Genomic DNA, 26,526 nt, shown 5'->3' with positions numbered 1-26,526 from the left:
AGGCACCTAGGGAAATCTAGAAACGTGTACATTTTTGAAAATTAGACACCAAAGCGGAATCAATGGTGGGGTGACTTACGTGGCTCTCACTAGGTTTTTGCTACCACAAAGGCCTTGTAATCGTCAAATTTTGATTACACAAAACACATTTTCCCCACATTTCCGTGATGTAAAGTTCTGAAATCTGCGCGGAGCCAAAAACTTCCTTCCAACCAGCCTTCCCACAAGTCTCCTCATAAAAATAGTACATCACTTGTGTGGGCAGATCTAGTGCCTGCAACAAGAGCCTGAAACACAACATGGACACATCACATTTTTCCACTCAAAACTGACCCTTTTGTTTTGCAAAGTGAATAGCTGTAGATTTTGGGCCCAAGCTCAGCCGGCATCTAAGGAAAGCTTGCAAACCTGGACGTTTTGTAATCCTAGATACCAGAGGGAGTCCCGGCTGGGGTGACTTGGGAAACTCCACGAGTACTCTTTATCCAGAATCCCTTGCAAACTTCAAACTTTGACAAAAAAAAAAAAACATTTTCCATTATTTCTGTAATGGAAAGTTCCAGAATCAGTGGGGATCCAGACATTTCGTACCACCCAGGGTTCCCATTCGTATCCTGATAACAACAGTACCCCACTTGTGTGGGTCAGGAGACCACCACAGAAAGGGACCTAATGCTGTACCTGGAGAGATCAACGATGGGGTAGCTGCTGTATTTGAGGCCGTGCTAGACCACCACACATGGAAACCTACCAACCACAGACCTAAATGAAAACTTGACAGGTGGTGGGCCTTTCATGAATCCCAGAAGGGTTTCTTACCCACAAAGGCCTGCAAACCTCAAACACTGGCTTAAATCACAAATTTTCCTCACATTTCTGTGATGGAAATTTCTGGCATTCCCCCACTTGCCCAATAAAGTAACTACCTTACTTGTTTGTGTGGCTGGGCCTTGTGCCCGTGACAGGAACGGATCAAACCAACGACAATGGGAGTTCCACTGTGGGATTTCTACTGACCCTGGTTTGATCCGTTCCTGTTGCGGTCCCTAGACTCAGCTACACAAGTGGGGTAGTGTTTTTATAGGAGAAGTGGGAGAGCACTAGGTGGTAGGAATCTTGTGGATCCCTGTGGAGTTCAGTAGATTACGTTACATAAATTCAAGGAAAATTTGGGATTTAGGCAAAGTTTGAGGTTTGTATTACACTTTGGGTAAGAGAATGTCATTGGAAGCACACCGTCATGGACTCCCCGGGTGTCTAGTTTTCAGATGTGTGTGGTTTTAGTAGCTTTCCCAAGGTGGTGACTGAGATCAGGCCCAGTTAATGCAGCTACTCTTACTGGCAAATCAGATTTGTTTTTTAACAGGAAATGTGGATGGTTCCACATTAATTCTTGGGGCTTTTCCTGTTGTGGACACTAAGCCCACCGATACGAGAAGAGCAGTGCTTTTATTGAAACAAGTGGTAGAATACTGGGCGGTAGGAATTTTGTATATCCCTGTCTATTCCATAATTTTACAACACAGAAAATGTGTGATTTTAAGCAGAGTTTGAGGTACGCTTTGCACTGTGGGTAAGAAAACGTAATCGGATCCACACGAGGCATACTACTCTGGACTCCTCTCAAAGTCAAGTTTTCTGAAATGCCTGGAACTGGAAATTATCTCCAGTTGGCAGCCTACCCAAACCCAAAACGTGCAGCCATTCACCATGGTAAGTAGGACGATATTGGGATTTAGCCACACTCTCCTGGTCCATATGTGAAAAACAATACTCAAAACAATCAAACCCTCTCTCTCTTAACATTGGGGTGGGATGGTTTAGTGTGCAAAGAAGTAGAAAGACTGCTAAGGGCTTAAGGTGCGAGGGTGGACAACCCCATTATTTTATTGAAAAAATAATCCTATCATCCAGTGAGTTTTATGCTACCAGGGTGCATACTGGGGCCAAACTCCCACTCTGCCCTGAGAGAAGGCCAATACTGGCTTTTCCCTCTGGGGTGGGAGTATGGCCTAATGTCAGAGTGTGCCGCACGCCCTCCTTGCTTTTGCCTCAAATGGAAAATCCCTTGTTTACAGTTGCCTTTCTACCCTCTTGGGCGACAGATTTGGGGCATCCTCTCTAATTGGGACAAACTTCCCATCTGCCCTCAATGGGCAGAAAGAAACTATTGCTCTTCTGGGGCAGAGGTATGGCTTGATGTCAAGGTGGGACACACCATCCTTTAGTTTGTCTTGGTGCATTTTGAAATACCTGTTGTCTAGTGGGTTTTTCTACTCCCAAGGGAGCAGATTGGGGTAATCACCCACATCGACACCACAAGGGGGACAGAAAGACTGTCTGCATGCCTTCTAGATTGGGGGCATGGCCATGCCCTTGGTGGCAGTCCCCACCCCAATGGTTTTCTTTTACATTTTATCCTGATGTCTAGTGGGCTTTCTGTCCCTCCCCACTCCCATAGCTCAAACCCCCCACCCTCCCTGGGGCAGCTTGGGGTTAATTACACCATCTCCCCTCCAAAGGGGACAGAAAGACTGAAAAGTATGCAAGGAAGGGGGGAGCTCAATCCCTTGCCCTAGGGGCTGCTCCGCCAAAATCTCTGGTGACTAGTAGTTGGATCCTTGCTTGGGGCTTGCACTCCTGTGGCGATCCCCAAGCAGGGATCCACAGGGGAATGATATCATTGAAATGGGGAGATGTTCTCTTTTGCAAGGATACCCCTCCCAAGAGGATCAGTGCTCAGTGTCAGCCATTAGCCCCCAACCGCACTGGGGAGGGAGTGTGGCCACCACCCGCATTTAAGAGGTTAATTTCAGTTGTGAAAAATTAATTTCTTCAACCTTTTTCCAAACCCTCCTCTCTCTGATTCATCCTTATTTGTTTGATTACTATGAATTCTGAAACATCATTTTCAATCGTACACCTCATTATTATCCAGATCATCCAGTTAATAGGCACACGTACACTACTCGCAACATCAATTCACAACTTTTATTTTCTAATCCACCTCCATTATTCAGTCACCACTCAAAACACTACAAAACCATGGGAACTCTAGAGCACAAACTTAAAACTAATCCACGAGTAAAAGAATGAAGCACATATTACTAATCTATTTAACTCTAAGCTTGGGTTCCGGAGAAGCATGCTACTCGTCTTAAGAGCTGCAAAGCCTCGTCAGTGGTAGTAAGTGTTATAAAAATGCACTTTAGAACTACAATTCTCTGCTAAGCAAATCAGCTGTGAGACTCAAATTAATTATGTCAAAAAATCCCTCCATGTGACTTGGAAAATATGGCTTTGTTGTTGAGGCCATGGGCTTCTACAATGAAGTCTTCTATCACAGGGCTGTGTTAACGATCATTGCTTGATTGTTTACTTTTTAACGTTTTCTTCAGCTGTTGCTAGATCGAATGTTTCGTGATCAGCTGCACTTACCCCAGGGATCGCCCATTCTCCACAGTCTCTCCTCTTGATGGCCACAAACTCCAAGATGTTCTTTCCAGACAACTTGTGGATGACTTTAGCCCCGGTATTATCTCTTTTCCATCTTGTGAGAAGAAAAGAGACAGCAAATGAATGAGAAGATAGATTTAAGCAACCTCGTAAACCTTTACACCATGCCAAAACTGCATCTGCCTAAAGAGTTGCTTCCACCTGCCCTTTCATCACCAACATCAGCAACCACCATGTATCTCTGCAACTATGATCTCACCTATCCATTCCTCTGCCCCCCTTCCTTTCCCCATTTTCTCGCCCTTCCTTGCTTCCCCCCACACTCCCACTGCACTAAGTCAATACCCAGAGTTTCCCTTCCTTACTTTCTTGGCATGTTCTTACCTTGTAATAATGGGGTCTGCAGCATGGTTTGGCCCCCAGCGTCCCAAGAGTCCACGCCCAGTGATCCCTGTACGCCCCATGGGATTTCTGAAAAAGTAAGTTCAGGAAAATCAACCCTCAAAATGATGGCAAAAGTGTACTGACAAGATAAAGAGTGGGATCTGGTAGCTGAATGAACAATCCAATATAGAATCACATGGCTTTAGGTCTGGGGAGAAATGTAGAGCAACAGAAAGAAACTTCAAGTGCGAAAGAAACCATGATGGAGGAGCAAAGGCATATGAAAGGAGAAATGGGAAGGGACTGGTGGTGCACAGAGGGGACGTGGATGTGCTAGAAGACAGTGATAAATGGGAAGTGACAGACAAAAATAATTAGGAAGAAAGCCTGACGAGCACAAAAGAGAAAGAAAGATCTAGGAGAGGTGATTCTTGAAAAGAGAACAAGACAGCATAAGGCAAGAGAAGGAGTGAGAGAGACAGAACTAAAGAAAGGGTAAGACAGAAAGACTGGTAAGAAGAGAGAGAGAGAGAGAGAGAGAGAGAGAGAGAGAGAGAGAGAGAGAGAGAGAGAGAGAAAGAGAGAGAGAGAGAGAGAGAGAGAGAGAAAGAGAGAGAGAGAGAGAGAGACAGAGAGAGAGAGAGAGAGAGAGAGAGAGAGAGAGAGAGAGAGAGAAAGACTAGAACAGATAATGAAACAGCAGATTCTCTCAAGCTCACCACTCACCTTGGTCTGCTTTCCACCACCTCATACGTGCCACACAAGCTCTTCCTCTGTATCTTTCCATCCCTCTGGTTAAACTTTGGAAAGAAATCACTTGTGCTGGGAGCAAAAAGGAAAGCCATTACAAAAAAATGTTACATTTATGGACAATATGTTACTCTTATCCAAGTCTGTCTATGCCTCGCCAGCTGAAGTCTAGCCATGTAATCTTGGGATAGAATCTTCTCAAATTTATTTTTGAAAGCTTTGCTCTCATCCGCAGTAAACGACCACACCTCCCTTTGCTCAAGGATGAACACCGTCAATGGCTGCTAAGGGTGTTTAATTTGCTTTTGCTGGCCCTTTCATTTCATTTTTTAAGTTTTGGTCCAGGCCCCTCCTTCTGTTTCTTGTTAATTTATCGCTTCATTCATACTTGTGGACACTTTTTTTATTTGATTACTTTTATTTTGTTACCTTTCACAATTTACCTTTAGCTTGTTCTAGTTTCCCTTGTACCCTGCCTCAAAGAAGGAGATTTGTTTGTCAAGAGTAGTAGCAGGTCTCCAGTCCTCTTGCTTATTTCAGTCATAGCTGTACTCTGTTTCTTGTTTACTTGTTATCTTATTGCACTCTGACAAAAGCAATAACCTCTGACATCCACTCTGTGCAGATGAGAGATGGTGGCCTTAATGATTCCACTTACCAGGCTACTCTGCTCACTGCACTTAGCCATACAGCATGAAAACTGGGTTTCATTTGCTTTAACCAAGAATTGTATTTCATCATTTAAATTTGGGGATCTAGCCACACCTCCTCGTAAATTGTAATAATGTATTGCTACATTTTATTCTTGTGGGGCATTTGTGTTGTATTTACTGTTATTTTGTGATAACAGATTCACAGTACCATGTCCTAGAGGAGTTCTGACATGTAGGAAGAGTAAACAAACTCCACCTTTATTCTTTACAACACTGTCCTTGTTTTACTTCTTTGCTACTTTGCTGCTGCCTTCCAGAATGACAAGTGCTCCACACTTTACAGAGGACAGCTGGCATATTAACCAATAGTGCCAGCAGGAAACCGAAAGGCAAGCCTGCCTTCACCCTTGTGCAAAACAACCAGGTGTGAGGTCATAACACCTGCCTTGCTGCAGCCTTAACCAAAGATAAACAACACTAGTAGTATCCTGATGGCCCTGCAAAGTCTCCAGTCTACTACAGCCCAGCCAGTAAACATATTCAAAGTCAACACCAACCAACTCTTGACTACCTTCGGGGACTACTACCCATCTCCTACTATCAAGTACTTTAGTTGCACAATTAACTAGTGCCAAGACTGTAGATAAGAGCTATCATTATTGTCAAATCTCTGATCCTTTTTTCGTAAGCAAAACATATACCACGACTTGCAATCTCCTCAATGCCTGTACATCTTAGCCTGATGCTAACCCGCCCCACCCATATAGAAGGCCATACCCTTGACCTACTTTTCAGCTCCCCATACTCTTCTCATTTTATCCTAGCTTCTTGTTTTTTCAAATATACAGATCATTCTGCCATTCTCTTTGAATGGCTTCCTCCTCACACCATTCCTTCAGTTTCACGAGCATTATGCAACAAGTTATCACTTTTCTTTGATAAAATTGGGTATCTCCCAAATTCTTTTTCTCCCTATAGTGTTTATGATGGCATGGATGGCACCAAGTACCCATTGGGTGATTCTTCTTCCTTCTCTGGAGCTTCTCTATTCTGACCACATAAGTTACTGAAAATAAACAGTTTTCTTTTAGATTGTTTCAAGTCAACAATCTGTAATATGGATGCAGTTCTCAGAGAATTTTGTAAGTTGTCACTTTGTTCTGCCACTGTTCCCTAAGGTTGGAAACTGTCAATCATTCTCCCTTTCCTAAAGGCGCCTAACACATGTGTTTGTAACCTTGCCAACTACTGGCCTATTTTGCTACTTTTGCTAGACTCCTACATTGTTGAGGTTTCAGTAAAAAATGAAGTCTTCTCATCTTGAAAAACATATTTTTATCTACCCTTCTGTGCACAACACAGCACATGATCTGTGATGATGGCAGGACTCAACAACCTAAGTCTGATCCTGGATCCCTCCACCGCCTTTGACATTTTCTCCCACACACTTTTGTTTATCATCTCTGGGAGGTGGGGTCGAGAGAAGGTGCACACCCCTAGCTTGCTGCTTTTCTTTCACCCTGATCCGAGGCTGTTTAACCTCCTACTTTTCTTCCTAACTTTCTTCCTTTTCTTCATAGAGTTCCACAGGCTCTTTCCTAACCCAGACTATACAAAACATCTACGCTAATCCACTAAGGAAGGAGGGAGAAGTTGATTTTGGCTGTGCTGCGTGAATTAGAGAAAACCAGATCCAGCTTCGAGAAACAGCTCTTCTTTAATGAGTGTCAAGGAATTGAGACTCGTAGGCACAGAAGAAAGTCAATGGCTAAGGTTGATGTGGTGACAGTTAAATCATCAATGACAACACCTATAAGCTTTGGAAAATTTCAAAAAATGTTCTGTGGACCTGATGAAACCACAACTTGAATTCTTCAACGGCTCTGAGAAGATTCCAAAAATCCAAGAGCTGGACTTTGCATCCAGTTCTGAACAGAGGTGGGCGAGCCAACAGATTAACAGGGAGAGCTGAGCCAAGGGTGGGCTGTGGCTCCAAGAGTCCCTGCACGAGCCGACCCTGAAAATATCTGGCTTGTAAATCATGCCACAAACATCATGCTAGAATACCGTAATGTGTCTTTCAAACTCAAAAAGTGTGCTTCTTTGCCATTCCGCAGTGTATTACCTTAGTACATCAGCAAGAAGTATTAAAAGTGAATCGTTTTAAAACTTGCACTGAGAAACATTCTTGCCCACGCCCTGATAACAATGCTATTACTGAAATAAGAGGCTGGTCAGTTACGTATACCCTTTATGCTTACTAGAGACTTATTATAGTTTGAGCAACATTATGGCTATTGAATTAGACATTATAGGATTTTGTACAGCACACATCTGAATGCAGGTATTTGAAGGAACTCCTACATGCATTAATGAACAAAAAGGAGGTTTGATAACAAAGTATTTGCCAGGGATCACAGAGTTTGGTCAATCAGGGAAGGTGGGACTGATCACACTACAATTTGACCACTAAATAGTAAATCTTTTTAAGATCAAAAGGTTCATGATTTGTCCATGATTCTTGCAGGATTAGATTAATCTATGGGCGACAGGCAATAAACACATTTTAGTTAGGCCCTCTTACATAGCGCAACTCTCGGCTAAAGACAGAAGCGCTCTTCACAGGAGACCTACTGCAAAGTACATATTGTTTTTATGGTATAATGAGAATTGCAGGAGTCTGAGCTGAGGTCCTGATTGAAACTCGGTACTCCATGGCAGAGATCCACAGTTATAGCTGCAAGGCCAAATTGCTCCCTGTGAAAACTCAGCTCTTTTTGGGCTTGACGTTCTAAAAGGACCTAAAGCTGAGCAAGGTTTCTGGCTCGAGCTTTAAGTGGCTCTCTCACCTCTACTAATGGTGTGTGTTAATGGTTTATATAGTTGATATATTTTTGTGTATTATTGTTTTGCTGCTCAAGTCATACAAATGGCTTGTGGGTCCCCGGATTCCAGTAGTGATTCAGTGGCGGTCCTTAAAAGTCAAAATATTAAGAAATGCTGCTCTAAAACACAACTTTTGAAAAATCCTGCTGTCCGCTACAACAAGTGGAGCAGCGGGTCTTTTTCATTTCTTACTGTTGAACCGTAAAATCCTCCACACTCGCAAACCCATCATAATTTCTTAAGCACGCCATCTCCAAACCTGGTTGTTCTGACTAGTTAGATATCTACTTGAAGCTTTCAAATCCAAACACCAGGACACTTGAGACTGCAGAATGAGTATTATAAAATGCTTTTCATTCATACGTTCATTCATTAATTAACAATCATATTGAGATAATATCAGAACAATGGCAGAGAAAGTGGCAAGAAGGAGTTGGGAATCCGAGTAGGCCTTTGGAGAAGGATTATGGTGGCAACAGTAATGTGTTTGTTTTCTATTTCTATGCCTGGTTCTCATAATCCCATCAAAAAATAACATTATATGAAATAAAATATAATTGTCAAATTGGATTATTAAAAGTTATGTAATTGAATAAAGATGATGATAGACCTTGACATAAAGAAGGTAAATGTGTTCTGCAATTGAAAATAGTATACACCTTGATTCACGAGACAATTATATAAATTGAAATATGAAAAAATATATTGATTATTATTACTAATTAATTCACAATATAGTGAAGGAATAGTAGCTATAACTTATTCTCACATGATGTTTCTCCCTGGAATAGCTACTATATTCAGACAGGGACCCCCTAGTCTTCAGAGATACTGCGGGGTCCTAGGCATGGCTGTTTCACATTTTCGCTTGCTGTGGGTGTCCTGGGCATTCATTCCTAAAGATTTAGAATTTTGCATTTGGCAGTTATTAGTCTTCGAGGCGGGAAATAAAAGTCAGGCACGAAACTGAGTAACCCTGAGAAAACCAATTTTCAGTCTTTGCCATGACCGACTAAAATCACTGCAGGAATTCACTGACCACAATAATATGAGTTTCTTAGAATCTCACAAGACCTCACTCCTTGACTGAGGCTTCTTCAGGGATGAAAAACACAACTAGCAGATAACTATCTGCATTTGACAGCACCCAACCGCATGAGGTTTAGCTATCATTAGGATGGGAAGGCTTCCTTACAGCACAATTATTGCTTTCTTTTACATCCCAACAGGGGTCAAGAGGGGATTTTCATTTTCTTTCATTAGAGCTCATGAAACTCTTGCTACGTGTACGTCAACAGCACTACCCACATGCTGCACTACACAAGAATTGTATCACTAAACATATTGGGAATTAGGCTTATTCACAGTTCAAAGAAAAGCATCCATGCTCACCCCCTCTCCTGGGATTGAGCTGGACTATCATTCTCTGTGCTCTGAGTTTTTCACTGCCACTGGTGGTGAGCCTCAACCTTCCCTCTAACCAAACGCACATTTCCTAGGAGCAGCCTACCCCCTTCTCAGTCTGATCACCTTCTCTCAACCTTCCCTCTATTTCTACCTCTTCAGGGTGGTCAGTGCTATATGCAGAAAACAAAGTGAGGAAAAAGACTGGCCATGGTGCCCTTCAAAAATCTGCTTAACATGGCACAAGCATAGTGGAACATCAGCTCATGGTAAGTAAGGAAATAAATCACTACTTGAGAATACTAGAGTTACCAATACAGTATCATTGAGAGGTTTCATTCTTGGTCTGAACAATCTTTAGCTCTCAAGTTCTTCCCCTCCTGAGGAAGTGGCTGGATATGCTCATGCCCGCTATTCTCTTCTCCTGCGCTTCTACCTGTTTCATTGGCTCTGGCTTGTTTTAGTCATGCTGTCATGCTTCACTGGCAGCGGTGGAGGCTACTTGGGAGTGGGGACAATCTGGCGGCAGCTGAGGCATGTGATGCATGGGAGAGTGGACAGTTGGGGGGTTAGCACTGTGTGGGGGTGGTGAGACTGCTATGAAGGCGGTCCAGGTGCAGCTTGCGGACCTCTCTGGGGACGAAAGGAGCGGATTGCCTGCACTCTGCAAACTCTGCATTTTTATTAGTGGTAACGCTTTTGTGGATTGACTTGTCTGGACTATTTAATATTAGCTTTTCATATTGCTAATAGTGCTGTGCCGCTGAAAGTGTAATTGAGAGCATCATTCGCTGGGAAGCAGGAGACTTCTAGAAACTCTGAAGATCCTGGAAAGGCAACGATCATGAAGCATCTTTTACTGTGGACTGGGGAGGTGGGGTTACAGATTTATCAGAAGGGCTCTTATCCATCAGCCATCAGTTGTTGCCTTCACTGCAAGGCTCTTAGCCGCTGATTTTTTTAGCAGTCAGTGGTGATCGTAACTATCATAACTGATTTGGGGCCAGATGTATGACTATTTTTTTTGCGACTTGCAATTTGCACTTTATTGCAAATCGCAAGTTGCAAAATAAAATGTCAGACACAGTTAGCGATTCCTGAATGAGTTGCAAGGGACCTGCCTTATTAATATTCATGAGGCAGGTCGTGACTGCTTTTTAAATAAAGCAGGTTTTTTTAACGCAGACAGTTTTCCTCAAAGGAAAACGGGATGCATTTCAAAAATGAAAATGAAACGTTCCGGTTTCATTTTTTCGGAGTGGACGGTGCTATGAAAAAATGTTGGCGACCCCATTCACAAAGGGTCCCTTGGGGACCCCTTCCCGTTTACAAATGGGTAACCCCCTATTTTAAATTGGTGGTAACTGCGATTGTTTTGCGACCCCATTCACAGTCACAAAACATTCACACATGGACCTGCGATCCGCTACTAGGGAGGGATGCCCTTGGAACGCCCCTATCTAATAGTGAGTCACAATCCCTATTTTTACAGAGTCGCAAAATAAGGATAGTAATGCTACAAGGCCAGTTTGTGGTCGCAAAAGGCTAATTTCGCCATTGGTGACCGCAAAATAGCTTGAGACATCTGGCCCTTGATCTCTTCAAAACAATAGCAACAGTTGACAGTCTCTGTGTGTCCTGTGGTCTGGTGTGGTCCTGTGTCATTCCCGAACGTAGTTACCTTCCACACATGGCATTCTTTTTCCTAGGGGAAGGAAAGTCGTATACATTATTAAGGCAAGCTCTTGGGCTAGGCATAATCCCAAAGTGTACACTGTAGGAGTTGGATCTCATGCAACCATGACAGCTACACTGGACACTCGTCCAAATACTAAATGTGATAATGTCAACTGACACAGCGTCCACTATGGGTTTTAGGATCTAGAATAGCGAGAAGAAAGGACGTAATTAAGAGGCGATGTGATGCTAAAGAAACCAGATATTCGATTCAAGACTATATGAAACTAACTGTTAAAGAAGGGGCTTCTCCAATGCAAAATGGACTGCGCACCTGCCAAGACATACATAAAGGGCAGGAACAAGTACAAGACACATATAAAGGCTTGTTACAAATACCTGATAGTAAATCTTTACTATGCAATGCTGAGGTAACAGAGGCTGGGTCAGTTCCTAAGGCCAATAAACATTTAACATCACAGGAACAAATAATCGGTCATGTCATGGTTAGGGACTTGGTGGCTTAGTCTGGAAAGTCAATCATAGTTCCCGGTCCAACAAATTAAAGTGCAAGTGGAAGAGCATATTAATACAGCTACAGAATCAGGTCCAGACAGATGCACTGTATACCCCGTTTGAGGCAGGGGTCAGCTTTAAAAGTAACAAAGGTGACAACTGAAAGCAGTGTCAAAAGGAAGATTATGCCTCTGATTCAGATTTGTACAATCATAGATCCTTCCAATAATAGGATCAAATTAAATGAAATGCTGAGTTCATCCCGTTAAGCAATAAATCATTCTTGGGCAATCTGGAAAAAGATGGAGACACAGTGGACCAGTCTGACATGCTGTTATGTTAAATGCTCTCTGGAAATCTTAAACAACATGATACACACGATATTTCAAGCCCTGTACTTGGATCTATACAAATATCCGAAAAGAGAGGATGTTCAGGAGCAGTCCAAAGAAAGGATTTCCTTCTTCCATATTTGATTGGCCTGTCCCCTACACAAGAGGGCAGCGTCCTATTAAGCGACAGCGTACAATGACTAACGCGGAAATAACACAAGAAGGTGTGCCACTACCTCAAAAGTGTCCGTCCCTGTGGGAAAATATTTCAAACAGCTGGTTCAAGAAACTAATTGGAGGCTTCCTCAAGGAGGATGGAGGGAAGCAGAGGTAGACCATGGACAAGTGTATAACGGTAGTACTTAAGTTATGGGGGCAGAAAGAATGGGGGCAAAAGGAATGCTAAAAATCAAATCTCACTATGGAAGACAAATTTATACAAACTATGACGAATATGCTATGATGTTCGAAAATGACTGGCACTGGATTGCTGCAGCAATCAATCTGGGAAATGCAGTTACAGGGCCATTAACTTGGAGATCCTGATGACAAGGTTGTCCACCTATTGTCAGAGAATATTGCTGTCAGACATGGAATTAGAATCTATAACCACAACACTGAAAAAGAAAGATGTTATGGTTATAGCACTACATGAAACATTGGAAACTGCAGATGTGGTGATAAATACCAGGTTTATAATATGAAAGCAGTTTAATCAGAAATTTGCATCAACCAGCAGGCTGGTTAGCAATCCTAACTTTGGTGAGGCATGAACTCAAGAATGCAAAAATATGAAGTGAATTTACAAGCTTTCTAGCCATTGGAATATCAAGTCTGAAGAATTGTAAAGATGTTCATTTGAATATACCTCTAAAAATTTAATAATATTGGTAATCGGCTAAGGAACCCGATCTGCCGCAAGAGCTCCTGTCATGCTCTGTGGCTGAAGGCAGGAGGCAGTAGGAGGGAGAGGCAAGATGCGCTGCGGCTCAAGGAATGAGGAATGCGGAAGCCGCCCCAGGATAATTACTGAAGCCGGGCTGAACCCAGGCTGCCGGAGGAATGCGGAAGCCTCCTCAGAGCCGTTGTTAGGGACGCCGGCTCGAAAATCAGAAAAAAAACGGAAAGCCGCCCTGGAACGTTAATTGAAGTCGGGTCCGCGGAAGCCTCGGAGCGGGAAGAAAGTCGGACAAGGTTGCTAGGGACGCCGAGTGAGTGTGTCAACGGGGGGGGCCTCCCAAAGACCTCTCTGCCGTTTTTTTTATGGCCTACTGGAGGCGTAGATGTCCAGCTCTCTGTCGGAGGACTCTTGCCAGTCCTCCAGAAGAGGAAAACTGCAAGAAATTTACATCGAAGGCACGGAGTAAAGGTGACTTTTCCCGGGCTTTTTTCTTATGGGAGAGGTTACGGCTCAAGTAGATTGTCTAGGGCACAGAGAAGCAGGGAGTTATATTTCCGCATATTTGTGTATCCCCAACTCGAGATTCCTTTTTTTTTTTGGTGGGTCTGCTTACCGAACTCTCCGGAATTGCCTAGTACTTAAGACTTATTTCACTTGATAGATTCCGTGGGGGGAGGGGGGGTGTTTAAAGGGGTTAAGTAGGGGGACATTTTTTCCCTCCTTCCCTTTTTTTTCTTTTCTTTTTTTCCCTTTTTTTGGATAGAGGTCCCACCTCACCCTTGTTTTTTTTTTTATTTGCTTGCGTAATTCAATTTCCTTTTTCTTTCTCCGGGGGGAGAGGGAAAAATGCGGCGGTCTCCACATTTTGCAGGTCGCTCCGCTGCCAGAGTTCCTAGGACAACCCGCATCACTACACAGAAGCGACCAGCCCCTTCGGATAACCACCTGCACAAGGCTCTGGACTCTGCCCCCCCTCCTTTAATTTCAGCTATGGATCCAGTCTCTAGTCTGCCTGCACCTCTCCCTATCAGCCCTCTACCCTTAGAAGCCAATTCGTCCAGCACCCCCCTTAGTCTGGATTGTCCGTCTGATGATGCAAGGGCCCACCATTGGATCTGGATTCTAGTCCAGGGTTAATTAAGGGCTCGCCATTACTGACTCAGCCGATCGACGGCAGTGGCTCTGAGATAGCTGGTGATCCAACAGTGAATACTAGATCTGCTTCTAGACCCCTTTTTCCTTTGTTTGAAAGTGGAAGGAATCGTAAGGAAGATCATCTGGTATTCAGCATTACCCACACTTCCTCTGCGCAGCCGGTTGACTTGGCTTCACTATCAGCACAAGAATTGATCAACAAAGCAGGGCTAAATGTAATAACTGAAGCTTGCACCCACACTTCCTCCTCTTTTGCTTCTTCTATTGATTCGGCCGGGCCTAAGGCGTTAAGGGAAGCCTCTGCACAGAGAATGATAGTTATGTCAGACACCGGTGTTCCTGCTGACAACTTACTTCTTCAGATTCTAAGTGAGTTGAAAGCATTAAAATCTCCCAGGACGATGCAAATCAGAGAACAGAATCTCAATTGAACCTGATCTGCAGTAACATCCAGCAACTTAACTCACGAGTTACAGGTATTGAATAACGAGTCTCTGCTCTGGAGGATACTCGGGTGACGGTAGAACCCTCTCTGGCAAAATGCCAAGCTGACCTGCTAGATCTACAAATTAGTCTGGACGATGCTGAAAATCGATCACGTAGATCCAATTTGCGTTTTAGGGCACGAAAACGGTCAGACGGTCATGGAGTTGGTGACAGATCTTATAAAAAGTCATGTTTTAGCAGGGTCAGAGGATAAGTATCCGGATCTAACAATCATGAGAGCCCATCGGGTCCCTGCGGTCCAACCATCCAACTCTAAGTATCCTCAAACTATATTAGTGAACTTTGGGTCTTTCGTATTAAGGAGCGGATTTTCCAGAAATCAATTAGAACTAAAACTTTTCAGATTACCGGGGACTATGCATTCAAGATTTTCTCAGATAGGTCAGTGGCGGCAGCGCATCGAAGGAGAGAGCTAAAAGATATGATTCCAGCTTTCCAAAACGCAGGGGCGCAGGCAGGCCTCGTGCAACAATCAAAACTTAAAGTGTTTTTTAAGGGTCATTCAAACTTCATTCATACGGTTGATGCTGCTAAATCTTTGTTGCATGTAATTCAAAACCCCGAACAGCCGGCACGAGAAAGGGGGGGCGGGGAAGAACGCAAGATAGACTTTAAGGATCTATTTAATACTAGAAATGTCAGTCTCATAGTAAAGGCCCGACCTCCTTTTTGTTTTTGTTTCCCCCCCCTTTTTTTTTTTTTTTTGCCGTAGTGTATGGACAGACTACTCTAAATTTCTCTCTCTAGCCTCTAGCCCAGGGTGCTATGACAAGGCACCTTGCTAGGAAAGAAGTGGGACAAAGGGTGGGGGAGGGATGTAGCCCCGGATCGTCAAGGCGGGAAGGCTCCAGGTGTGGGCCACTAAAAGGGGGGGGGGAGGGGGGTCATGGATATGTTTTAGTCAATGTAAAGGATCGTCACAATTGATTAGGAGTTTTGTCCCCAGATTTAGTGAGGCTACAGGCACACTAGCCCAAAATTTAATTAAATGACACAATCACTTTTGCCATTAAGATTCCTCTCCTGGAATGTTAATGGATTAAACAATCATAGGAAGAAGTCCGCTATCGAAAAGATGGTAATTGATCTTAATCCCTCAGTTATATTTCTTCAAGAAACCCATATTCCATTTCATAAAGTTTCAGATTTTCAAATGTTTAAAAGAATGGCTGATTTTAAAGTTCTTGCGGCAGCCTCAGTGGCTCATAGAGGGGTGGCAGTTTTTTTTAGCTAAACCCTGAATGCACAACCGCTGGATTTTCTCTCGGACCCTGAAGGGCATTGGTGCTGGGTTCAGTGTACTATTGCAATGGAGAGATTTATTTTTGTTAGCTTTTATGCCCCTCTGACGGATGATCCGGCCCCGTATTGAGACTTGTTTCACTCCCTTCTCTAGTTGACAGGGAAAATTATTATTGGGGGGGGGGGTTTCAACTTTCTTCAGGATCCAGCTCTAGACTCTACCGTAAAAGGTAAGAGACAGTATAAACCTAAAGTAGCCAAGATGTTCAGAGATTATGTTAAGGTGCTGGCATTATGTGATCCTTGGAGGACCAACACCCCGACGCTAGGGAATATACCTGTATCTCTTCTCGATTTAAAAGCTCCTCGCCTATAGATTTCTTTTTGATCTCTGAAACTCTGTGTTATCGATCTCAATACGTCCTGCATTCTGGTCTTTCAGATCATGCCCTTCTGCTGCTGGAAATTTCATTCCACTCTACAATTAAACCACCTCAGATTAAAAGGTGGATTTTCAATCTCCGCCTTTTGACGGAAGAAGGGTGGATATAGACTTCACAGGCTGAAATAAGGGAATTTTTTCAACACAACCAGGGGTCGTCAACCCCAGCAATAGTCTGGGATGCATTTAAGGCTTACTTCAGGGGCCGGGTGATCATTAAAGAGGTAGCTGATAGACGGGCTCTGAAACAACAAACTGCGGCACTGGAAGATGTAGTTCACAAGTGTCTAATCTCTTATTTGAAGGCCCCTTCTGATATTAATAGAAAGGCGTTCGAAGCTGCCAAGAAAGCGTTAGCGGGATTTTTTTTAAAAAAAAGTTGATATAGAATATGGATCTTATAAACAGAAAAGTTATGAAGAAAGCAATTTTACGGGAAAATTCTTGGCATGGCAAGCTAGAGATCGTATCGCTGGCAATGTTATACACGCCTTAAGATGTCCGATCATTGGGGCTAGGTGCACTGAGCCTCGGGACCTTGATCAAATCATGCTGGAGCACTATAAACAAATCTATAGTGACGTTTCAGTTATAGACTCCAGGACCACCGAGATATTCCTGTTGGGCCTTAATATTCCCTCTCTTTCAGAGGAGGACCGTAGGGGATTGTCTCAACCATTTACAAAGCCGGAACTTCTAGATGTAGTCAAGGATCTTCCCACAGGGAAAACCTGTGGCCCGGATGGTTTCCCGGCAGAGTTCTATAAGACTTTCATAAATGTATTTGCTGAGGAGTTCTTAGCCCTCTTAAACAGTATATTACAAGGCGAGGAAATCCCCAGAACTTGGCACACAGGGAATGTGGTTAGCTTCCCTAAGAAAAATAAAGATAGGGAGGATTCAAATGCTTACCGTCCAATCTCATTGTTAAACACAGACCATAAAATTATGACAAAACTATTGGCTAATAGGCTTAATGGGGTAATTAATAAACTGGTGCATCCCAATCAAAATGGTTTTGTGGCTGGTCGACAACTGGCTACAAACACGCACTATTTAGCAGAGGCTCTTGATTATATTACGACTAATAAAATCCCTGCCATTATTCTTCTGCTGGACGCAGAGAAAGCCTTTGATTTGGTAGTCTGGGACACGCTTTATTTAATTTTATCCAGTTACAAGGTACCCAGTCAAGTGATCTCTTTAATTCAAAGGCTGTACTCAAATGCTGAGGCTAATATTATTATAAACTCAAGGTCTGTGGGACAGCTTCAAATACAACGAGGGACTAGACAAGGGTGCCCACTATCCCCTATTTTATTTGCCCTTTTTATTGAACCACTTGCCATTAAAATTAGACAAAATACTCAGGTTCAGGCACCGCTTAAATCAATGGGAAAAATTAAACTTTATGCAGATGATATTATTTTGTTGTAGGACACAAAATACGCCTCTCAGGAAGCGACCTTTAATATATTTAAAGAATTTCAGAAAATCGGTGGCTATAAGATTAATAGGACCAAGACCGACATCATTCTTTGTGGCACTACTCCTAATTGTCTTCTTCCTGAATTAAGAGGATGTGTAAACCTCCACCCAAAGAGATACTTGGGGGGTTTCTATTCGGCCAATATAAGTGATCTTTATGAACTGAATTTCGCTCCTCTACTTCAGAAAACTCAGTCTTTACTCACTCGTTGGAGGCCTCTTCCTCTCTCGATATTAGGCCGCATCGCATTAATTAAAATGTCAATTTTACCACTTTTTAATTTCTTGTTTACAGCCATTCCGTGTGTTTTAACGCAACCCTTTTTAAAAAAACTGGAATCCCTATTTCGCTCCTTTACCTGGCAGAACCAAAAAGCTCGAGCCGCTTTGAGTATACTCTATGCCGATAAGGAGAAGGGGGGACTGGCCTTACCCAATTTCAAAGATTATTATTATGCTTTCTTTGCACACTATTATGCTAGCTTTAAGTTAGAATACTCCGTGGGCTCCAAGTTTTTTATTGATTTTCGGGTACTAATATGCCAAGAGCATAATATTCGGAACCCAGCCCTTTTGACCAAATCGCCTAACAAAGTTTGTTATAAAATTCTCAAATGGTTTCTTAAGAGAAGAGTGGATTTCGCTAGAAAATATTCAATTCCCTCTGTACATTTTGACACCCCACTCTCACAGATTTCTCTAGGTTCAGGGACAAAGCTTAACGAAATCACGGTGAAAAGGTGGGAGCGCGCTGGATATAGTAAAATTGGAGATTTCTGGGTTGAGGGTAACTGGGAAGCCCCATGGAAAATCATGATTACAGTCAATAATGATCTCTTGCTGGTCAGATCCTACAATATATTGCTGAGGGTTTTTAAAGACTTAGATACTAATTGTATCATTAATACCCAATCACTGGTATCAGAATTAGTTACTCCTTTGCGGGTAGGGAATGCAGGGGCATGGAGAAGGCTCTAGGCAAAAAGGTTTAAAGTGGATTTGGGGATACGAGCTCAGAAGAAATGGGTTAGTCAGGAGGGCATGATGCTCTCAAGTGAATACTGGGAGACTATTAACCGCCTAAATTTCTTTGAGCTACGAGGGGCTAATTGGCACAGAATTATATTTTTTAGCAAATGGCTGCTGTATCGAACCCCGCAAGACCTATCCCGTATGGGGATCGGCCACCCAAATATGTGTTTTCGGTGCAAGGAAATAGGGGCAGCTGGCTGGATACATACGATAGCGACATGTAAATGTATGCAGAGATACTGGGAAGAGGTCTTTGCAACGTTAACATCCATTGTGTTGGTACCCATATCTCCGAGTATTCGCCTGCTGAGTCTGGGCTATGATCCCGAAGCAAGACTCTCCCCTCGGCTGGAGAAGCTCGTATTTATAGCCACGGCGGTGGCTAGGTCACTGTTGCTGAGAAACTGGCGGTCTGAATTATCTCCTACTAGTCAAGGATGGTACAATAAAATGATTCAAGTTAGACTTCAGGAGATGAGATATGCTAGGAGAATAGGCAATGTCAAAAAGTTCTCTCTAATCTGGGGAAATTATTTCTTGGATAAGCCTGATTGATTCTTTTTTTTTTGTTTCTCTTTTCGTTTTATTCTCTGAAAGTGACAATGTATCCTTTTGTGTACTGATGTAAAAAAAAAAAAAAAAAAAAAAATGTAATAATATTAAATACTTACCCCACCCCCCAATATATTGAAACATAGGGGTGTTATCTGGAGAACATTACCTTGAAATTCCCTTAGGTTCTAGTTCTCCTGTTAGAAGATTTTAATACAAAGATCGCCAGTAGACTCCTGATGGTTGTGTTTCAATTAGAAAAAGATAATGGCCTGTTATCCCAGGTCAAATTTTTGTTGAGACAGCTGGTGATGCCAAAGACATAAAACTGCCTTAAACACATGAAAGCTTGAATAGGACAATAAGTAATGTTAGGATTAAAGAAGACAAGCCAGGGAAGCATACTTTTGAAAGTAGGAAATTGTCTTAAGTTATGTTTTGTGCTACAATTTCCTCCAAAGTTTTTTATTTTATAAAATAACTTAAAAACGAGAAGTCTATAGGAAGTAATCATTAGCTCCTTCTGTTGTCATTAAATTATCCTCAACTAAGGAACAGCTGGCAGAATAGCTCTCAAATATGATGGAAGAAAAGACGTAAGAATATATGGACAGCAAAAGTGCAAACCCAAATAGTAAATAGGATCTGTGACCTTTTGAGAGAGGATAAGGGTAATACTCCCAAAGTTAACCTAGAGAATATGCAAAACTAATACACTCAGTGAGAGATACCATATCCGAGGCCCTTAATAATGGAAAGGTACAGAAGTTTAAACTAAGTTCAGTGAAGGAGCTGGTGACAATGGAGTTAAATAAGAAAATAAGAGAGTCTTTTGAAGCAAGCAGAGTTGACAGAGGGCCCGATTTAGATCTTGGCGGGCAGACTGCCAAACCGCAATGGTGACAGACTGGAGAAGACCATCAAGTAGACGGTCTTTCACCCGCCGTATTCAGATGTTAAGAGTTCTGCAAGCAAATCGAATGGCAGCGGATTGCTGACAGAGGGAAACTGTGGCAGGGCTCAATGGCAGAGGCTATGGAATAGAGGTATGTGACACACACTCACTGTCCCTTTGTCATATGTGTACCCCCACACTAAACACCACACCACCTTCACAATAACCCATTGCTATTCCAACACAACCTGTACATGCCGAAAACACACAATGACACACATCCATGCCACAAAACACACACACCATTGACACTACACCCACACATTACACAACCACAACAAACAATGCAACTACACACTCAGTTACACAAACACGCTCACACACACAACTATACACATCATGCCCCCCACACAACAACCACAATCACCTGACTGTGTCACATGGCAACACAACATCGGCCTCGCATGCAAGCGACTCACATACAGACACAACCCCACCTCCCACTCCAGCTCCCTCCACCTTAACCAGCAAATCCAGACACACACACACACACACACACACACACACACACACATACATACAAACACACACAAACAGATAGCACAAACCTACCCGCACCGGTTCTCCTGCAATGCACATACATGGACACCATTGTCCAGTGTGAGTGTACCATTATTGTGGTGCCAGCATTCATTTTGCAATGTTTACTGACACCACAATGACAGCTGTGTATATGTGCGATATGCGTGTTTTGCCAGTGTGTCCCCAGTGATGGGTGAGAACCATTGATTACCCCACATATGCATGACACAGTAATTTAAAAAAATACTGTGACATGTATACGTCTGCAGTGGTCCCCACTTCCTGTGCAGTGCCCACCCAACATACCCTGGCAATGCGGCGTACCTGCCTTTGTGTCCATCAAGGGGGGTGGTCATTTTTTCCCCGTTGGTCAGGGACAGCAGTGATGGCCGTTCTTGCCCAGTCAAAGACGGGGGAGGCTTTCATCTATGGGACCACCAACATCTAAATATGGCGGGCAGACCATCGCGACAGCAGGTGGGTTTTCAGCCGAAAAGTCAACAGCAGCACTGTTACCGCCAACATCCAAATCAGATCTAGAGTCCCAATAAAACTACTGAGGAAGGAGTTTAGAAAGGAGATCAGAAGGATCAATTGGACAGATAAAGAAACAACATGGTCAAAGGTTATTAAGGCTGTACGTAAAGAAAGATCAAGGACCTTCTGGGATATCGTGGGTAAAATCCTAGGAACAATGAGGAAACCAGAAGCAACCCTGGTTGTTGAAAAGGACTAGATTAAGTATGTCTCAAAGCTATGTAAAGAAAAATGATCTAGTAAGAAAAGTCCCCTCATGAAGTCTCTTAGAGGCCAAATGCCGACAGAACTTTTTTAGATCAGTTTCTCTGATACCAGCAACAAAAGATATTGAGGAAATCATAAAGAAGCTAAAACGTTTGGGACACAAGGCCTAGATGGCCTATCTGCTGATGTAATAGAACTTAACCCCAGCAAGGAGGCCCAAGCTGTGACTCCGCTGTTCGCAGCAGTAATAAGTGGACAGGAAACCCTGGAATACTAGAAAGGAAGCATAAGGGTCTCAATCTACAAAACAGGCCCAGTGAGTATCCAAAGAGCTACCACATAATGCTTCAGGACATTCAGTGGCAAAATCAATTCTAAGCATCTCTTACAAGCACTTGAAGAATTGGTTGAAAAGGAAGCAGTCCTACCAAATTTAGGAGAGGAAACTCCAGTGGGTGGGTGCCTTATATTGAAACTGCTGGCAGAGGATTATGTTTTTAAAAGAAATCAGCCTCCCTATGTCGCATGCACACCTTTGGGAGCAAAAACTGGTTAATATAGTTAATATACTGCTTGGTTGACTGAAATTAACAATGCAACTCCATGAAGGGTCATGGACTAGAATGGAATTGGGGAATAAGGGTGTGCTATCTAGAAAAATATACACCAAATGGCTTAAAGGAAGGATGTATTTGAGCACCATTTCTTTTCTCTCTCAATATATCGGTATATATACAAGTGTATATATATATATATTTATATACACATACACATATATATTCACACACATTCATATACGCATGTGTGTGTATAAATATATACACACATATATATAAATAAATATATACCGAGACACACATATATATCTATAATAATAATGTATACACATGTATATGTATGTGTATATATATATATATATATATATATATATATATATATATATATATATACATATACACACACACACACACACACACACACACACACACACACACACACACACACACACACACACATTATTACGGGCCAAATGTCAATAAAATATCTCTGGACACTTTTGTTGATCGATAATTGCTGGCTGTCCAGCCGGGAAGGCAGCATCACTGCGCTATGAGCAGGTCTAGTGTGACTAACATGGATCGTCACACATCGAAAAGCAGGTTGGGACATGTAAGTAAATTTGAATATTTCACTTTTGAATTCGCCCACTGTGGTCGTGAATTTCTTTCATTATTTTGCCTGGCTCTAGCAACCCACTGAGGGGCTATATACAGGGCTATTAAAACCAGCATGCACCTGGGCTGGCATAAAACAGATTGATCAGGTGCCTGCAATCTCAATTAGCTGAATGAGCCAGGTACGTGGCTGTTAAAAGGAATGAGTCTGGAACAGCAATGGCTGCTCCTACGATGGTGTGAATAATTTTAGTTTTTCTCTGCTGATGAGGGGAAAAAATCCCTGAAACACGTGTCCAGAGATATTTTATTGACATTTGGCCCGTAATAATGACAAGATTTAAAAGGAATTCTCTGTGAACTGCCAACTTCGTATTTCCCTATGTTAAACTGCTGAGAGTTCCCTTTCACTGAGGACACTTTTGTTGATCAATATATATATATATATATATATATATATATATATATATATTCACAAAAAAAAACAAAGGTTACAGGAACTTTATAGTTCGGTTCAGATTTTACATGCACAAAACCATAGCAATTCAGCTGCTATAGTTAGTTATTTCAAGTAACTATAACTCGTGCCCTAAGGTAACTATAACTCGCTCCCTCAACCTGCACAACATGAACGTCAATGCACTAAAGGGCCAGGGGCAGCAGAAGTGATATCACACGCCATTTAACCTTTGCATTCGGTCACACACACATGCTTACACATGCACACTCAAAATAATATATACAAACTCTCTCTCTCACATAAACACACTCTCACCTGCATGCATCTATGCATGCAACATCCATTTAAAAACATGTTTTACTTACCTCAACTGCTAGGGAGGGTCATATTCCAGCTAACTGTACTTCATTTATATTCTACTAATAGTGAATTATGTTATTAATCACCATTAGTGTAATAAAAATTGACAAACCACAAGGAGATTGCGTGGCCCTGTCCCCTTCCTATGGCTTTCCATGGTCCATTGTGCTGCACTGCCATCCTTCTTGCCCTGTGTGGCGTACTGAACTGCTGCAACCCCTGATGCGTGCCCTGCAAGGACAGGTTGTGCCCCTGCCCATCTCCATCCTGCACTCTATTTGAGTCTAGGTCCCTATTCCATTCCTCCTGCCCTCCATGATCCAATGGACGGATACTTGCCAAACTTTTGAAGTTGTTAAGAGGGGTATTTTGAAAAAGAACCTGGGGAATAGATTTTCCCCATTGACTTACATTGAAAAAGAGGAGATTTTAAGCAAGAGACAGTTAAAATAAAGCACTTTTGGGTTTAAAAACATCAGGAGTCTCCCGTCTGAATCAGTTCTGTTGGCATGTATAGTTGTACTAGCTGTACTGCCACTGCCTCTTTCTACTCCCCTCAATGGTCTGTTATTTTGCCACAGCCTCTCTTGCCTGTCCTGCATTGTTGGTTTGCTGCCACTGCCCTCCATGATTTGTTGCACTGCCCCTCTCGCCTATCCAGCGTGGTCAACTTGTTGCCACTGCACCCTCCTCCATGCCCTCAATTATCTAAGTCCATGCGCCTGACCTCGGTCTCCCCTCAGTATTCTAATTAAAAACTAAACTGATCACACACAAAAGTGTGGCACTCCTGACATTATCTTGATGTAATACCTAAAGCATTACCTTTAGAAATTATAGAAATGACAGGGTCTTATTCTCATAGAAATTATGGTTAGTGCTCTAAAAAACATAAAATGAGGTTATCATTTCTGAGCTATCAAATAATGAAAAAAGCACTTTTAAATTATTTGCTATGCTTATGTACTAAAATGAATGTGTCCTTGTGTAATGTAACTGATGCTCATGTAAAGCACCCTAAAACCTCCGTGTCAAGTCTGCGCTATATAAAACTCCACAAAAACTGCTAAATTAAGTGTTTTGCACACTTCTGTCATTGAGCTATACCTGGGCTACATTTGGGTGATATGTGTGCTACATTTGGGCTCTTTTTTGCTCTGATGGCCATCTTTGGTATGAAACTCCCTAATTTCCTTATTCACTGCAGAATCCTCAGTAGAAAATGTTAGCACTCTAGTCGTTTATTAGAACACTGTAAGCTGCTGAACACCATGGAGTTAACTGCCAGTCTGCTACTGGTGTTGAAAGGGCATGTTTCAGCCTGCATGTCAGAATGTTTTAATGAAATACAAAAGGAAGATATTTGAGTACTCACTTAAAACATTTCCAAATGTTTCTTTCTACAGCACTAACCATAATTTCTATGACATCATGGATGGCTTCAGGTGTGTCACAATGTTGTCATAAGTAAGACTGTTAGAGCTCTAGTTGTTCTTTACAACACTCTGGGGGCTGCAGCAGAACACCAGGGAATCAACTGACAGACTGCTCCTGTTGGAAGTTCATGTTTTACTGCGAATGTCGGACGTCTCTCATATAGCTGAGAAAGATAGTGTGAATTTACAGAAAATATGCTCTCATTTTAGCTTCTGGAGCACCTTCCATAACCTCTATGGGAAAATCATGAGAAACTGTTTTCTCTCACACAAGTTTCATGAAATCCCCGTAGGGTAAAATCACCTTAGAACACACCACAATTCCTAAAATTAGTACGGTTCCATCAAAAAATTACTTATATTGTAACTAATATTTGTTCTCACCCTTTATATGTTCTTCTTTTTGTGACACTCAAAACCTGGCATTCACTACAATACATTTCGGTGGGTGTTATCATGTATATTGGTCCCAAGATCGCTGCCAGCACTTTCTGGTTGAAGTGCTGACAGTCAATCAGATCTCACCATGAGATCTGTGCCTAGGTTCCATCCGGATATACAAATGTGGATTTCCTATAATATTACAAAATCTACTAAACAGATTTACACCAAATAAGAAGAATATTGGTCTGTGGACCAAAAGCTACCTTTCTGCCAAATTTGGTGCAATTCTGTCTAGCGGTTCGGGCTGCAGGCGTGTCTTAAGAGTCTACGGGAATTAACATGGGAAACACACTTTTTTTACCCTCACCCCCTTTTTCTGTGCCCCAGCTTGACAGATCACCCCAAAACTTTCCATGCACAAAAAGAACCTTGGGCACACTTTTTTTGGAAAATTTTAGAAGATGTCAGCAAAGATATAATATGTAGGGTAATTAGCTGTGCATGGCGAAGGCACGAATTAAAGTTACTGGCACTGTGGGGTAAGCTTCAAGGCCTGTCCCGCAGTGTCATTGCTTCAGCAAGCAAGAAGCTGTTTTAAAAGCTTGCTGAAGCATTTCATCTCTGTTCCCTGCACGCGTGCAGGGGATAGAGATGAAAGCTCCACCTGCTTTACAGGTCCTGCTGTTAAAAGGTGGAGTATTTGCTATGGCTTGGCTGCAGCTTCAAAGCTGCAGCCTAGCCATAGCATACAGCTATGTCCTGGGGGTGGGCACCCAAGGACATAGCAGGAGCAGGCCCTGGGGAGGTGGTGGTCAGTGGCTCCACAAGGGGGGGCGGCGCAGCCCCCTCCAATGTGTAGATAGGCCCCAGGGCGGTGGTGGTCCCTGGGGCTAATGTGGGTCCAAAACTGACCCCTTTTACTTATTTTTATTGTTTGCCCTGGGGAGGTGGTGGTACCCACGGCTGCGGGGGCAGCATGGCACCCCGCACTGAATTTTTAGAAATGCCCCGAGGAAGTGGTAATCCCTGTGTCTCGGCTCGGGGGCCGAGCGGCAGCCCCACAACAAATTTAGAAAGTGCCCCAGGGAGGTGGTGGTCCCCGGTTCTAAGGGA

At 42.7% G+C, this 26,526-nt stretch overlaps 1 protein-coding gene across 3 annotated transcripts in view; it reads right to left on the bottom strand.

Annotated features, from left to right (window-relative positions):
* The window catches only part of NUDT9 (nudix hydrolase 9), a 133,354-nt gene that overhangs the window by 73,552 nt on the left and 33,276 nt on the right, over positions 1-26,526 (bottom strand). For all 3 annotated transcript variants that reach the window (XM_069244058.1, XM_069244055.1, XM_069244056.1), the window contains 3 exons: positions 4,567-4,662; positions 3,841-3,927; positions 3,439-3,550 (listed from right to left, as the gene is read on the bottom strand). In XM_069244058.1, coding sequence (XP_069100159.1) covers positions 3,439-3,550; positions 3,841-3,927; positions 4,567-4,662 — 295 coding nt within the window. The remainder of the gene's footprint in view (positions 1-3,438; positions 3,551-3,840; positions 3,928-4,566; positions 4,663-26,526) is intronic.

The sequence above is a fragment of the Pleurodeles waltl genome, chromosome 7 (assembly GCF_031143425.1).
Source record: "Pleurodeles waltl isolate 20211129_DDA chromosome 7, aPleWal1.hap1.20221129, whole genome shotgun sequence".
NCBI classification, from domain to species: domain Eukaryota; kingdom Metazoa; phylum Chordata; class Amphibia; order Caudata; family Salamandridae; genus Pleurodeles; species Pleurodeles waltl.
Note: the sequence above shows the minus strand (reverse complement) of the source record. Positions and strands in the feature narration are given on the sequence as shown.